At 32.0% G+C, this 14,706-nt stretch overlaps 1 protein-coding gene across 1 annotated transcript in view; it reads left to right on the top strand.

The window, feature by feature from the left end:
* LOC123711352 (potassium voltage-gated channel subfamily H member 8) overlaps positions 1-4,848 on the top strand; it is a 70,027-nt gene extending 65,179 nt beyond the window's left edge. Inside the window, exons 12-16 of the mRNA XM_045663902.1 lie at positions 263-378; positions 445-731; positions 1,239-1,431; positions 2,428-2,574; positions 3,361-4,848. Coding sequence (XP_045519858.1) covers positions 263-378; positions 445-731; positions 1,239-1,431; positions 2,428-2,574; positions 3,361-3,810 — 1,193 coding nt within the window. The 3' untranslated portion in view covers positions 3,811-4,848. The remainder of the gene's footprint in view (positions 1-262; positions 379-444; positions 732-1,238; positions 1,432-2,427; positions 2,575-3,360) is intronic.
* Positions 4,849-14,706: the final 9,858 nt, after the last annotated feature.

Below are 14,706 nucleotides of genomic sequence, written 5' to 3'. Positions count from 1 at the left end.
TTATTCCTGGCGAAAAATTAATTGTTTCAGATTGGAAGCCATCCAAAGCTTATCATTGTTCGCGTTATTAGATCATCAATATTACTTGCTAATGCTAAAATATTGATAATTACAGCACTTGTGTTTCTGTATATCAATCTTACAGAGAATATAAACATAAATGTTAACTAGCTGTCACAAGTATCACCAAAGTATTGAATTTTTTAACGCACTTTAACTACATATACAACACTTTTGTGAACTAAGCTCATAATTCCTTTAGGAAAGGGAGATTTAGTGGGATGTGACATGAACACACACCTACAAGCCTACAACGGGACCGGGACAACACAGTCAAATAACGCCGACGTTGTTGTCAAATCAAGCAGTGACGTAAAGGTATTATATCCACTTGTAACTTTGAATAATTAAGCGAACGATAATGTACTAAGTTTAATATTACAGGCGCTCACCTACTGTGATCTTAAGTGCATTAACATGATTGGCCTAGCTGAAGTGTTAAGGCTGTATCCGGAATATCAGCAAGAATTCATACACGATATACAACATGACCTGACATATAACCTGCGGGAGGGCTACGAAGCCGAACAGGACTCTGATGGGAATGGTCATCCATCTCTAACACTACCTTCGATATCTGAAGACGATGAGAACGCTGCTGAGGAGCAGACCCTGTCACCTAAAAAGCCTTTAGTTTCTAGCACTAATAGTCCACGGCACGCGCGTTTCAGGTAATGGATGTTTTTGTTAGAATTTATACTGTTAATTGTCAACGGAAATATCATATTATGACATTCGCTTTATTAATACGCTAGACTGGATGTTTCTTTAAAATATATAACGTATTTATTAAATGAGATTAGCCTAGTGGCTTTGGCGTGCCATTCTGTTCCTTTGGATAGGTTTGACCCCAGCTGTGAACCACTCTCTATGTGCGCTTTTAACACTCCCGCGCGTGCTGAAGGTAAACATCAAACCGGACATACCTCAGACCCGAAAAACTCGAGAACATGTGTTAGACACAGAAGGATTATCACTTTCTTGTCTAGTAGAGATAACAATTGATCACGAAACGGATACACTTAAGCTCAGATCTAAATTAGAGGTTGTCGCTCCAGTGATTTTAATTTGAGTCACTAAATGATAAACAACAAAACCGGGGTTTGATTATTATTATTATATTAAAGTATTTAAAAATATTCGCTTATAGTATTTATATTAGAATAACCCTTTTTTAGATCGGACGGACAAGCTCGATTATCACATAAGGAATTACGTGAGAGAATTGAGCGACAACGTTCCGTAGCTACGCCAAAGATGTCGAGAGCCGATTCATTGGAAGGTTTAAATTTAGAAATACGTTCATCTGTAGAAAGACTCGATACACAGGTGTCCAGTTTACATCATGACGTCGCCGCTCTGAGCATGGAGGTAAACACTGACCTAATAAACTAACACACATGGCAGTTAGTACAGATTTATTGAACAATGAAATCGATACAAATAAATCATCAATACGTTTTTTATAAACATCGAAGACAACAACCAATTCGAGATTTTTTTTTAATTTATTCCTTGAACTCTGATGAAGGTTTTTATCGATAGGAAAAATGCAATGAAAAACCTAAAAACCAGTTTTTATTTTTAAAAAAACGCACTCGCACTAGCATGATAATATCCATAAATGTTCCATATGTTGGTATGCAGCTAAGTTATTATATTAAGCCGAAACCTTTAGAACGGCCTACCCAATTAGTATTTTTTTTATTGCAATAAAGTTCACAAAAAAGAGTACGACTACATGAATTACAATCTAGCCTATACAATAATTATGGCTAATAAGTAATATTATGTTGACTTAATTTTCTACAATACTTTTGAAGTAAACTAAGATAATGTTCATTAACAGTCTTAGTTGTCTGTAATGTTTTGACACTATGCTCATGGGTCCGAGATACCGTACTTGCACTTATTCACTACACTAGGTTTATTAAATCAAAATGTTAAGTTCTCTTTAGGCATCTTATTCCTGTGTATTAGTATTATAAAACCGTAATATTTTTAATTCATTATACCTAAAGTGAAATAGAGATGAAAAAATAATTCACATTTTATTTTTGAAGTGAAACTTCTTTTTGTTGTTGATTTAAAGAATCAATTTTACCCTAGTGTATATTTTATTTAAGGTTATTTTCTAATAATTTGATAACACAGTTAAAACTAACCTACCTTACATGTAATCAATGATATCTTTGAACCGAAAATAGTAAGGTAGTATAACACTTAAAATAGTACATTTTTATTGTATCATAAAACAAACAATATAGTAATTTATTTCTTACACTTTTGATGTTTATTATAATACATATTAGAAAAGGTCACTGTTATTAACTAAGCCGAAAGATCTCACAGCACCTAAATGTGCAGGTACGAAACGCAATCCAAGCTCTGCAGGAAATGACTGGTCCCGTGTGGCATGCAGCTCATTCCAATCCCAATTTACAGTGGAATGCGCCTCCAAACCAGCTCGCTCGCAGTTGCAGTCATCCCCCTGACGTATTTTGTTGGGATCAGGTAGATTATTAAGATTTATTACGTATGTATATCAACAACATCGATTAGTTTTCCTTAAAGAAAAGAACGTACTTTTTGGTAACCGACCTTGTTGGGCGGCAACGCACTCGCGAGCCCTCTGGCATTGATTGAGAATGTCCATGGGCGCGGTATTACTTACCATCGGGTGAGCCTCCTGACCGTCTGCCTTCTGTTTAAAAAACGTTTCAATTCACTGTTTTCTAAAGGGTAGGCCAAAGATGTCTACTTGCAGTGCTTACATACGCTCTCCATACACTCGTATCTCGTGATCTACATGTACCCTAGTTAATATATATAAGAAATAATCAAGATGAGTTTAAATATATATAAAAAAAACTAAGCATTAAAAAAAATGTTTATGGAATATAAGATACAGGTATCACTTATTTCCACGTCATTAAACTTGAATCGTTAGACATTGCCAATCATCGGCAAAGAACACAGAGGGTGTAGGCCGAAAGAAAAAGCCGGCGTAAAAAACTCTCGGTACTCTTTTAAAATAGTAAATCATTATACAAAATGGCGACACTTATTTTAAAACAAATATCGCAAAACAATTAGAAGCCTGTCTAGTACTAAACTCAGGCCATTGACTTGTTATGTATAGCACAGACTTAGAATAAAAATAGGTTCTGTTAGGCGCTTGTAACTCAATCCTCAAAATTAATGGAAGTCTCCAATGGTAGCGACGCTTAATATGTAATTTATAAATCATGAATGATTAATACTAGCACACTTATATCGCTTTTTGAATTGAATTTACAGCAGGAAAGGCCAAGCACTCCGGAACGGCCAAAAATAAACCGATGTACGCAGACGGATCCTTTCTTAAACTGTGTTACACAATACATCATTGAACATCCGGCAACGGTTATGTTACTTCTTGGCTTGGATCCTATGGCCAACCTGACACCAGTCATGACGCCACCCGTTCCATACTACGATACTCACGGCAGACGACCCAGTGCCTTGGAACAGATTGCGGAGTCAGAAAACGGTAGCCAGTCTCCGTCCAGTACTGTCGAATCCTGTGCAAGTCCCACCGGAAGTGTCAAATGCATTGTGCCAGAGACAAAGAAGTTTTCCGATAAAGACTCTAAAGGAATAAGACGGAATAGGTATTCCGCGAGTGATATCTGTGAAGTGACTGAACGATTGCTCCCGACAAAAGCGGCAAATCAAAGTACATACAGTCTCAAAAATAATAACTTTTAAGTGATATTCCAGTATGCTCATTAGTAAATAATTCAATTATCGGTGTTAGTTTTGATCGAACGATGTTTTAATCCAAACATATTTTTCTGTACATATCAGATGTACTGTTGATAAAAGCTGTTTATTTGTCTAGTCATTAAGATTAAATTTATGTATATAAAAGTTCTTTAGATGTGTTAATTTTAAAATCCTTGAATACTGTTTATATAAACGAGTATCTTGGTAATATCTAAGTTTGCCAGTTATTAACTTCGACATTCATGTCATATCTTGGTAGAGACGGGGAACTCTGCAAAATTATATTATTGCCCAAAAACCGTATACCGTACACACGGACCTAAAATCAAAAAAAATTAAAAAGTGAGTTGTAGAACTGGCGTAATTGCACCGCGCAGCATAATTTATCTCAGGCGGTGCTAGTTCTGATGTTCATGGGCTATAGACCAAACATTTGTTTATAAGAAATTAATTAACACGTAATATTTCAAGAAAATACAATTTAACCTGTTTAATAATCACATCACTTCAGCGTCTGTGTATAACATGCAGTTCCATCCGAGACAATTCAGGCTGAAATACTTGCGTCAGTCACATAATTTTTATTCAACTTTAAATTTGATAGTAAAAGTGTTTTCTAAAAATTGAAGTGGAAAAGAAATTGTGTTAATCTATGAATACCATAACAGATTAAATACTCAAAATTTATAATTAGTATATTTTTTTATATCGGAATTAGCACCTAAACAAAGTATTTAACTCATACATATTTCTGAATGTGCCAATTATGAAATAACGTCTTCCTTAATAAAATATAGTATTATGCAAGAAATGACTGTATAAACTGTTCCCTATAATAACAAAATAAGCATAGAACCAAAACCATTTTAAATTAAACAGGTGTGTTCTATTCTACAATTCATCAGTGCAGTTTCATCGGTTGTGAATTCTGCATAAATCCATATTAATGTAATAATCAATTAACATATATATTCGACTTATTAATTTATTTTCAGTCCTAAACATATCACAAAAATATACGCCAGGTTAACCTTTTTTTAATTCAGATAAATAGTTATTTCTACATACATATTTTCACCTTCTTAAATTAAATTTTAAACTTGATAAACATTAAGAATGAAACGCTTACTAGTGTAAATGGTTTATATCTATGTGTATAGAACCTCTATTATAGAGTCAATGAATGTGATATGTCAAGAAATTATTAAAGATATATAGTGCCTAAACTCTTGTTTATTACTCCAGTAACTTCTTAAAAATACTACGTATTTATAAAATTAATTCAGTCTTCTTGGATAAAGATTTAAAGTCGAGACTTTCGTATGTTTCGGAAGTCTTACTTGTTCAAAATCCCGTCACTAACCCTCATACTGTTTCAACAAATAGACGAATATTCATCACAGCGTAAATAGAGGCGGATACTGAAAAAAGTATAAGCGAACTGATTTAGTTTTATAAATGTGTTTTAAATTTATTTATGTATAAGCGTTAATTGCATATCTTTGAACTTATATTTTTTGTATATACCATTTGTTTTTCTCTCCTAGTACAAAGTCTTAGTAATAAAAAGTTCAATAAAGACAATTTGATGTTTATAAATGTTGTTTTATTTAGTTTTTAAAATTTTATTTTTACAGATTATCAATATTAAATAAACAAAAACCCATTTCATAGTTTCTTAAATACAAAATTTTCACTATCACATCTTCTAAACCCAACCTTAAATAGAAAGTATTTTTCTTCAGCAATAGCACTTCCACGGCCCCAAATTCCTGGCGTCCATTTGATGGGAGAGATGTGCAAAGAATTCCAAAGAAGATTGTAATAGCATAAAAATTAATATGTTAAAAGGAACAGACTAGCTGCCTACATAGGGAGGGCCAGCGCACTTTCTCTTTTAACTATACTTTTCATTGTGTAAAAAAGATTTTTGCTTTCTTTCTAGATAGATTCTCTACGACTTACGTTATTCAAGATAAATATCATGTTTAAACATAGGTACGTTGTTATTATATCAGAGACAATTTAAGATGCTCGATACTTGTAAAATTTTGTTTAAAATATTTGAAGCCAGCCATCACAAAGTTTTCCATACTACACCTGTTTCACATGACTTGCAACATTGTTTCTTTGTTGCTTTGAACTTTCAATTACATTATTACAGCTATATTAATATTGACATATTTTCTACAATGTCTTGCTTTAGTTTTACCTTATTTTCAAAATTTTTAGACAAGTTACATTTAAGTTTAGTATTATTATTTACATACAATACAATTATCAATTTAAAAGAAAGCATTGCTATGTGCCTAAAGTGTTTTGCTTGTATCTTATTTACTGCTAATAAATAAAAAATATGTACGTGTACTAGTGTACACAAGTAAGAAGTGAAACTTCTTTATGACCTTATTTTTCGAAAAAATGATCTACTATACGCAACTTTACAGAAAGTGCTTAAATAAAGTTTAATAAGAAAAACTTTAACGAAATGGCTTTTATTATCATACAAATAATATAATTATGTCGTTGTACCTTATTACTACTAAGATTATTACAGAATTTCATTAATTGTAATGGAATTATTACTATCATTGTTATCGTTATTATATATTTTTGTTAATAGCTTCGAATCAACCGTGGTAGGGACAAGAAAAAGATGACGCGTAACCGAAAAATGTGACGATTAATTTTTCTAAAACGCCGATAAAGAAGTTTCACTTAAAAAATCTGTTATTTTTTTGTTTATTTTTTTTGTGTTGTAAATATTTTAATTGTATTATTTATTGTTAATACATTTAGATAAAATAGTTTGTAACATATGCCGTAGATATAGTTATGTCGGATGTGGTAAGCTTGAAATGAATAAAATCTTCTTTTAAAGGAAAAAAACTGACGCAAACTCAAACCCATGGTTATAAAAGTTCACTTCGGGCTAGCTTAGGGTCCATTCATAGCCAACATTTCACACGATGTATGACTCCCGTATGTTAAACCCCAATACGTTTTTGACGTACTTCATTATTAGCTCTAAATCGCAACAGCAAACTCATAATAAATTCCTCAATATTCACGTAAAAGTCTCCTGATATTAAATTCAATCCACGGGAATAAATCTAGCTTATGCAGGCTTACGAGCGATGATACTTAGTATTTCTACGTTGAAACAATAACTTTTCAATAATATTAACTTTCATGAAATGTCTTAGACGTTTTCTATTCTTGACTTCGTTAAATCAATTTAAAAAAGTGACATAATTTTCATGATGACTATATTGATATTCATCAAAATTTGGGTAAATAGTGAAATTAACTAAAATGCGCGATTTGACCGAATTTCAATAAAATCGATTTGAACCTGTTGTTTGACAGAATATTAAATAGAATGACTACGTAGGCTGTTAATATATATTACTGTATATATGTACTTCTAAGATAGTGCGCAAAACTGCAACTTTTCAAAGAAGAATAATAACAAAGTTAAAGGAATATAAGTATGAATTCCACATATGAAATGAAGTAAATTTCATTTACATGAAGAAAAAAAAAACGGAGCAAACGTCTTCGCTAAGAAATATTTATTTTGTTCCTTATACTACTCAGATTAAAATAACGCTTACTCGGAAATTTAAAGTGGACGCCTTTGTTTTTGTAAACAAGATTTAAATTACACTACGTTTAATTCGTTGTATCCAGGTTTAAAATTAATCTGATTTATACTTTGCTAGTTAAAAATTTTCAAATGATGATTATTCGTTGAGCAATATACGAAATTTAATTATTACTAATGACTATTTATAGAACAGTAAAAGATCTATTTAGCTAGCTTTGGACCCTTTGGAGGCCTTGGAATACATGCAATGGCAATGCAAGTATCGTATTGGTATACGTTTATTAAATATCAATAAAATCCATCCCATCTCATAACTCCTCCTTTCTTGGCGAATCCTTAAAGGTATCTGCACCTTTCCTGCACATTCGCTTAGTTAGGCTATGGAATTCACTTCCCGTCCCTATTCGCTAAGCTCCTTCTGCATCTTCCTTTAAATTTCTCCTGTACAAACATTACCTTTCCACATCGTATCCCTAACTTTCGTACTAACTACTAACTGATGTCTGATCTTAAATTATCGTGATTCATGTGCACTATTTATTTTTCATGTATCCTTTTTGTTTAGTTGTTTTTTTGTTGCTGTTTAGTTTTGTCTTAATAACTATATGTAATATGTATTTTTGCACTTCTAGCCTGCCTTATCTAATTTAATACATTTGTTTCTCACAGTGGGTGCTTGGTGCCAGATCGCTCACAAGCTATCATTTAATTATGTTAAATTTTTATATTGATGTGCAACGAAGAGGTAATAAGTAAATAAAATAATTAAAAACCATTTTGGAATACATTAAATGTTTTATAATCTGATGAAAAGAATATACATTCTGCACCCAGCGGATAGAGCAAGCTTACGTATGTATTATATTATATAATAAATGTATCTTAATATATGGTAGTTGTATGTAGCTCATAGCTACATAGTAAATAGTATAGAGGCTAGAAGGAATTTTTATCTGGTTTCCAAACGTATGTAATTGTATTTTTAATAAAAAGCTTTATATCCAAATGTATGGCTTCAGACGCAAGCACCTATCTGGTACAATATTTTAATAATCACAGATTCAACTAATTCTACATTAAAGATTAAAGATCTATATAATTAATTAGATACAAATCACAAACCCGAAACTACTACTAAACTATTTAGTATAATCAAGTACATTTAATCATTAATTCACACTTGTCATAGCTCTGTAGTGCGTTTATTATTTAAATCCTAAATTAGAAAATGTAATAAATGAAACATAGGATCTACTGATGGTCCACAGATCAACATAAAAGTGTCAAATCAGTTTTAAGTTGTACAGAGGTGAAGTTTATTTCCAATATTTACAAATGTACAGTTTAGAATTGTTACATTTCTTTTCCGTTATCCTAATATCGTAACCTAACATTAATCGGAACACCTTCACTGGTAAAGGCTTCCTCCAGCTTTTCTCAAATATCTAATCCATGGCTCTCTCTCTCTATTCGCATAATATTCCACATTCCTTCCTGCTTTACTCACTACATCGGTGTAGCCATAATAACTACATCGGCTGTGTGCTGCCTAGGCCTCTATATAGTCACGGGCAGGTTGCGAGTGATGCTCCACTATACATTAAAAATCGTGAGTCTCGAAACGGCCTTTGTGGTGGACTTGTATCCCCAAGAAAGCCTTCTAAAGGACCTGCCACTGATTTTGGTAATAACCCAAGAATAGTTTGATATATATAAAATGTATCAGTGTGTGTGAAGCAAACAGGAACGTAAAGAAAGTTGATGAATTGTTCACTTCATTTTGCATATTTGGGATTAAAAAGCCAAAACCCAAACTTCCTTTAGGTTCAGTTTCAAATATTCTCTAAGGCCTACTACTACTTGAAGAACTTCTAGTAAGTTTTTTATTGATATCATTCGTTTGAGACGCGTCAGTACTATCTCAAAAATAGCGTAGTATCATTATAAAGGCAATTGTAGGCTGAATGAATGATATTCCTATAAAAATAGCTTAAAAGTAGTTCAGTTGTTATCAGTTCTATGGATTTGTGTAATCGAAATAATAATTATTATTATCGGCTGCTACAAACGACTATTAACTCACTATCTCTCCCAACGGGCGCGACAGCTACGCAGCAGCCGCTACGAGGCGTGAAATGCAATTTTCCCCTGATGCAACGTCGAACCGATCGCCACGTTACTAAATTACTGGAGCGTATTTTAAACAACCCGATTTATACTTTATGCTAACAATATTTATGTTTAGAAGTATCCGTTTAACATTTAAAAAACCTTTTTTATACGTTTTTATTTGTAAAAACGAAACGTTTCAGGCGCTGTCCCGAAGTGTAAGTAAATAAGTTAACTATTTAAGGGCTGAAATTAAGTTTATAATAATGATACCAATTTATTGCAAGAATATGGTACAAAGTGTGTAAGGTGGTACAATAGTAAGTTCGCATATTCTGCCACATAAAATGGCGCGCCAATTTGTCATTAAAGGAATTATACATTTTACTTTAGTTACATTAGTTATATGAATTGGTCAATTCTTATATTATTTGTATTGTAGATATCATCTCATACGTTATTTAATGTAAAATATCAACTACAGTGTCTCACGGAAATAATCATTTATTGAATAATATTTTTTTTCCAAAAGTAATAATATCCCAAGTCGATTTTTAAAAAATCTAGTCGGAAGTTCTTTTAATTTTTTTGTAAACCTTAATTGCCATACAAAAGGTGTTTTTCCTCAACAGATCCGGATTGATTTTTGGCACAGCCAATTTCTCCCCATGTTTACTTCATACTTCGACCCTTATTTGTTTATTAATACTCCATGAAATAGATGGCTAAACACTGCCATCTGGCATGCTAATTTATCGTGTCATTTAATGTGTTTTTGGTTAGCTACTTCGATTCTTGGGTAGAACATCTATTTTTGTAAAAAATATGCTTAAAGAAGTTGCTATCCAGGAAAACTACTGTCATGCGTATAGCATACATAGTCACCACCACCCGGTAACGACACTAAATGTCTACTAAATTCGAAATTCATTATTTTATTATTTATTATAATTATACAAAACTTTTTCACATTTTTTTATCTTTTAATATATACCAGAGTATTATTTGGTACTTTGCTATAAGTATTTTCTCTCATAAACAACATCTACTCTGTAGAACATTAAAAAAATTTGACGATGAATCCAATATAATACGACACTAACAATGCCAACTAAATCTACACCCTGATTCAAGTTACCTTGGATATATGTAAATAACGCACTTAGGGAGAGGATAATTGACAATGATAAAGGAACCAGCCAGCCGTGTAAAAAGGTACAACGAAACCCAGGAGTTATTTGTGTCACATACGTTACGCCTTTTATTTAAAAAATCGAATTGGTAATACTGTTAAAATACTGACAAAGATCTGAATTTCGATCTTACTTATTATTTGATTGAATTGAACAATTACTGCATTCACATACACAAAAGCATTCGAAATGTCGATTATACTTAATAGAATAAATCGAGTTTGTATTCAAATGTACTATGTATGTAAGTATGACAGGCGCGACCCGCGGCCATTTGGATGAAAGTTGTCACGTGTCAAAACGTGAGCTAATGTCATTCCTATACAAAGCACTATTCATTGTGAATACAGAATAAGACGAGTATATACATTCAGTAAAACAGTATGACTGAGTCGTTTTTATTAATACGGGGGATATAATAAAAAACATATTCATATAGTATATATAGTATATAATATTTATTTATTTATTTACACATCGTTACATTTATAAAAAAACAAATAACATAACATATAAAAATATAAGGTATACAACGGGCGGCTTTATCGCTAACAAGCGACCTCTTCTAGGCAACCCCAGACTAAACTAAAAAAATAAATATAATGGGTCTTTACCCATTTGTTTGCAAGCAGTGCTTACTGAATCTTAGAAAAATATAGAATCACCAACCTTAATCTAAAATAATACAAAAAATAAAATAAAGTAAAAGCTAATGTGTGTCAATAAATATTTTAATTATTTAACATGTAAGTTTCTCTCAAATTAAGGGTGTAGAGCGGATGAGATAAACTAACTCCGCTACTATTTAATCGCCAAGTCTTTTCGTTTTACGAGATGTTTGTAAAAGAAGCTGCAACAAAGAAGTATTGAAAACATTGAAGCTATACGTACGTACATATATATTTGTAACACAAAAACTTATTTTTCTACATACAGCTTAATTATTGTCAACGCAAACGAGTCATAGCAGTACATATGATTAATTATAAATACTAAATCATTGTAATTACACTGTCTTAACTAAAGTGCTCATTTGTCTCTTGTGAATATTCGTTTATGCTGTAACAGAGAGAACTAGCTAACAAGCACCGCATTTAGACTGTGTTGAATTGCACAGATAAATTTTGTTTGCAATCTAACACGCGACCTATTTAAAGAAAATATTAATTTATAATACTTAATCATGTCTTATAATGCGTAAATAAATATTACCAAACAATATTTTTTTTAAATATTTCTTTTACGTTCATATCAACCTCATTCATTTTAATACGAGGCATTAGATAAGCACAAAAATAAAAAAACAGGCTACCGTAACTAAAAAATTATTTGCAGATTGCGGCATTTTTTTATACAACCTATGGCAAATCCAATGCACACTCCCACATTCATTTACCATAAATTTCATAAAAAAACACATAGCTGCAGAATCTGTGGAATCTTAGACCGTATTTCAAAGACAAATACAGACAAGCCAAGCAATTAATATAGATGTTCAATTATACTTCAGTACCTATGTTGAAAGTTTTGACATAACATAGATAGTTCTAAGATAAACGTTATCTGTGAATTACTGATTCACTTCAATCTCAAAGTTACTCTATATTTGGAAATCAATTCAATCGAGATATTGAATACTAATGAACGACCCCACTTTACCGTTAATGGACGTTAAACAGTTGAAAATATGGGCCAATTTATATAAGATTGCCATCTAATTAGCCTGTTTAGATTTTATAATCTTTGACAAATATAACCTACTCTCTTGCGCTTAACTTGAAAAAATATTGCTTCAATAAACAGCGAAACAGTAGTTTTCCAGAATAAATTTATTTCTACACAAAATAATTACGAATATTACCTATTTTTCGAGATATTTAATTAATAAAAAATGTTATGAAAGGATCTATAAAATATGACATAAACAGAGAGACGAAATTAAACTCGTCATGAATCGTGCTCCAGTGGGCAGCGACAGCGGAATTACAGCGATTCAAATGAAATACAAAGCTTTGTGCAACGCAACCGTATGTTGTTTTAGCACTACATTCGGTATTTCTTTGTCACAACATCTTTGTGGAATGTCATTTAGTGGATTTAAATTTATTTAGTCTATTATTTATTATTTATTTAGATAAAAAACATCACTAGCCAACATGGAAGATAACAGTCGTTGTAATTAGAGGAATCTTAAATCAATGTTCAATTCAAGATTACCAAAAATCAAATATCTCTTTATAATATGTATTAGTAAATTCCTCACAATCATACAAATCTGCATATTGAGCATATCCTTCAGTTTTGTCACAATAACTCAGTTATCTTCAGCATTGTTTAGTCAGAATTGAGTTATGTTAATGCCATGACGGGGCGGTCCTTGGAGAGCTATGATTAAAATCTTGCTTACGATAAATCTCATTTAATATTGTTTAATATGCCTCGGGTCTTGACTTAAGTTCTACCTCTGTAGTCTATTTTACTCAGCGCTAACTATAAGTACTAAAACTTTTACTAAGGTGATATAACTAGCTAAGAAGAAACATCAAGATAATTAACCTTGTCACAAATAAAACAAAAATGTGTGCTAGTACACGCAGACATTTTTGTTTAATTTGTGTACACACGTAAGAAGTGAAACTTCTTTATGACCTTATTTTTCGAAAAATGATCAACTATTAGCAACTTTACAGAAATTGCTTAAATAAAGTTAAATATGATAAAGTTTAACAAAAGGCTTTTATTATCATAGACATGAATACAAATAATACAATGATTTCATTTTACCTTATTACTACTAAGATTATTACAGAATTTCATTAATTGTAATAGAATTATTACTATCATTGTTATCGTTATTATATAATTTTGGCCTCCCTTGGCCCTTTTAATGTAAATGGCCTCGAATCTCTTCGAATCAACCGTGGTAGGGACAATAAAAAGATGGCGCGTAACGGAATAATGTGACGCGTAACCGAAAAATGTGATGATTTTCTACACACAGTACTGTTAAGGTATCTTGACTAAGCCCCCTGATTTTGCCCCCCAGTGACTTTTTCCAATTCTCAGACCTCAAGAGAATGCTCGTTGGACAGAAATTTTGTGCTGATGAAGAGGTAACCCTCGAAACTGATCCAATTTTGAGGCTAAAGACAAATCGACAAATGGTATCGAAAAATTGTACGACCGCTATAATCGTTGTATCGCTCTCAATGCCTATATTGAAAAATCAAATCAAATTATATTAAAATAAAGATTTTTTCTATGTTAGCCTACGTTATATGGAAACAATCAGCCCACCTAATATTGACATCGGCGACGCTTGTGTGTGAAAAACTTCTGTATGAAATGATATGCTTTTAAAATCTGTCTCCATACATTACATTTAGGTAATCCTGAACAAGCATATAGTTAATTTTACAGTTGCAGGACTCTTGGAGGTCTTGCAAATGATCATTGTTTTTAATAAGGCATGGGCCGGTAGTTTATTACGGTTTTATATATTATTTATTACCACTTCGTTGCATTACAATATACAAATTTAACATAATTAAATGAAAGGAGCGAGCGATCTCTTCCAGGCATCCACTGTGAGAAACAAATGTATTAAATTAGATAAGGTAGGAAAGAAGTGCAAAAATACATATTACATATAGTTATTAAGACAAAACTAAACAGGCACAACAAAAAAACAAACTAAAAAAAAAGAGACATGAAAAATAAATGGCACACATGAATAACACGATACTTTAAGATCAGTCATCAGTTAGTTAGTAGAAACTTAGGGATACGATGTGGACAGGTAATGTTTGTACAGAAGAAATTTAAAGGAAGATAGAGGAGGAGCTAAGCGTATAGGGACGGGAAGTGAATTCCATAGCCTAACTGCAGAGACCTTTAAAGATTCGCCGAGAAAGGAGGAGGTTTTGTTAGTAATGCTTTCAAAACAGTTTGCCAATAGGAATTACG

Source organism: Pieris brassicae, chromosome 6 (genome assembly GCF_905147105.1).
Source record: "Pieris brassicae chromosome 6, ilPieBrab1.1, whole genome shotgun sequence".
Lineage (NCBI taxonomy): Eukaryota > Metazoa > Arthropoda > Insecta > Lepidoptera > Pieridae > Pieris > Pieris brassicae.
The sequence above is the reverse complement of the archived record's forward strand: the minus strand, read 5'-3'. Positions and strand labels throughout refer to the sequence as shown.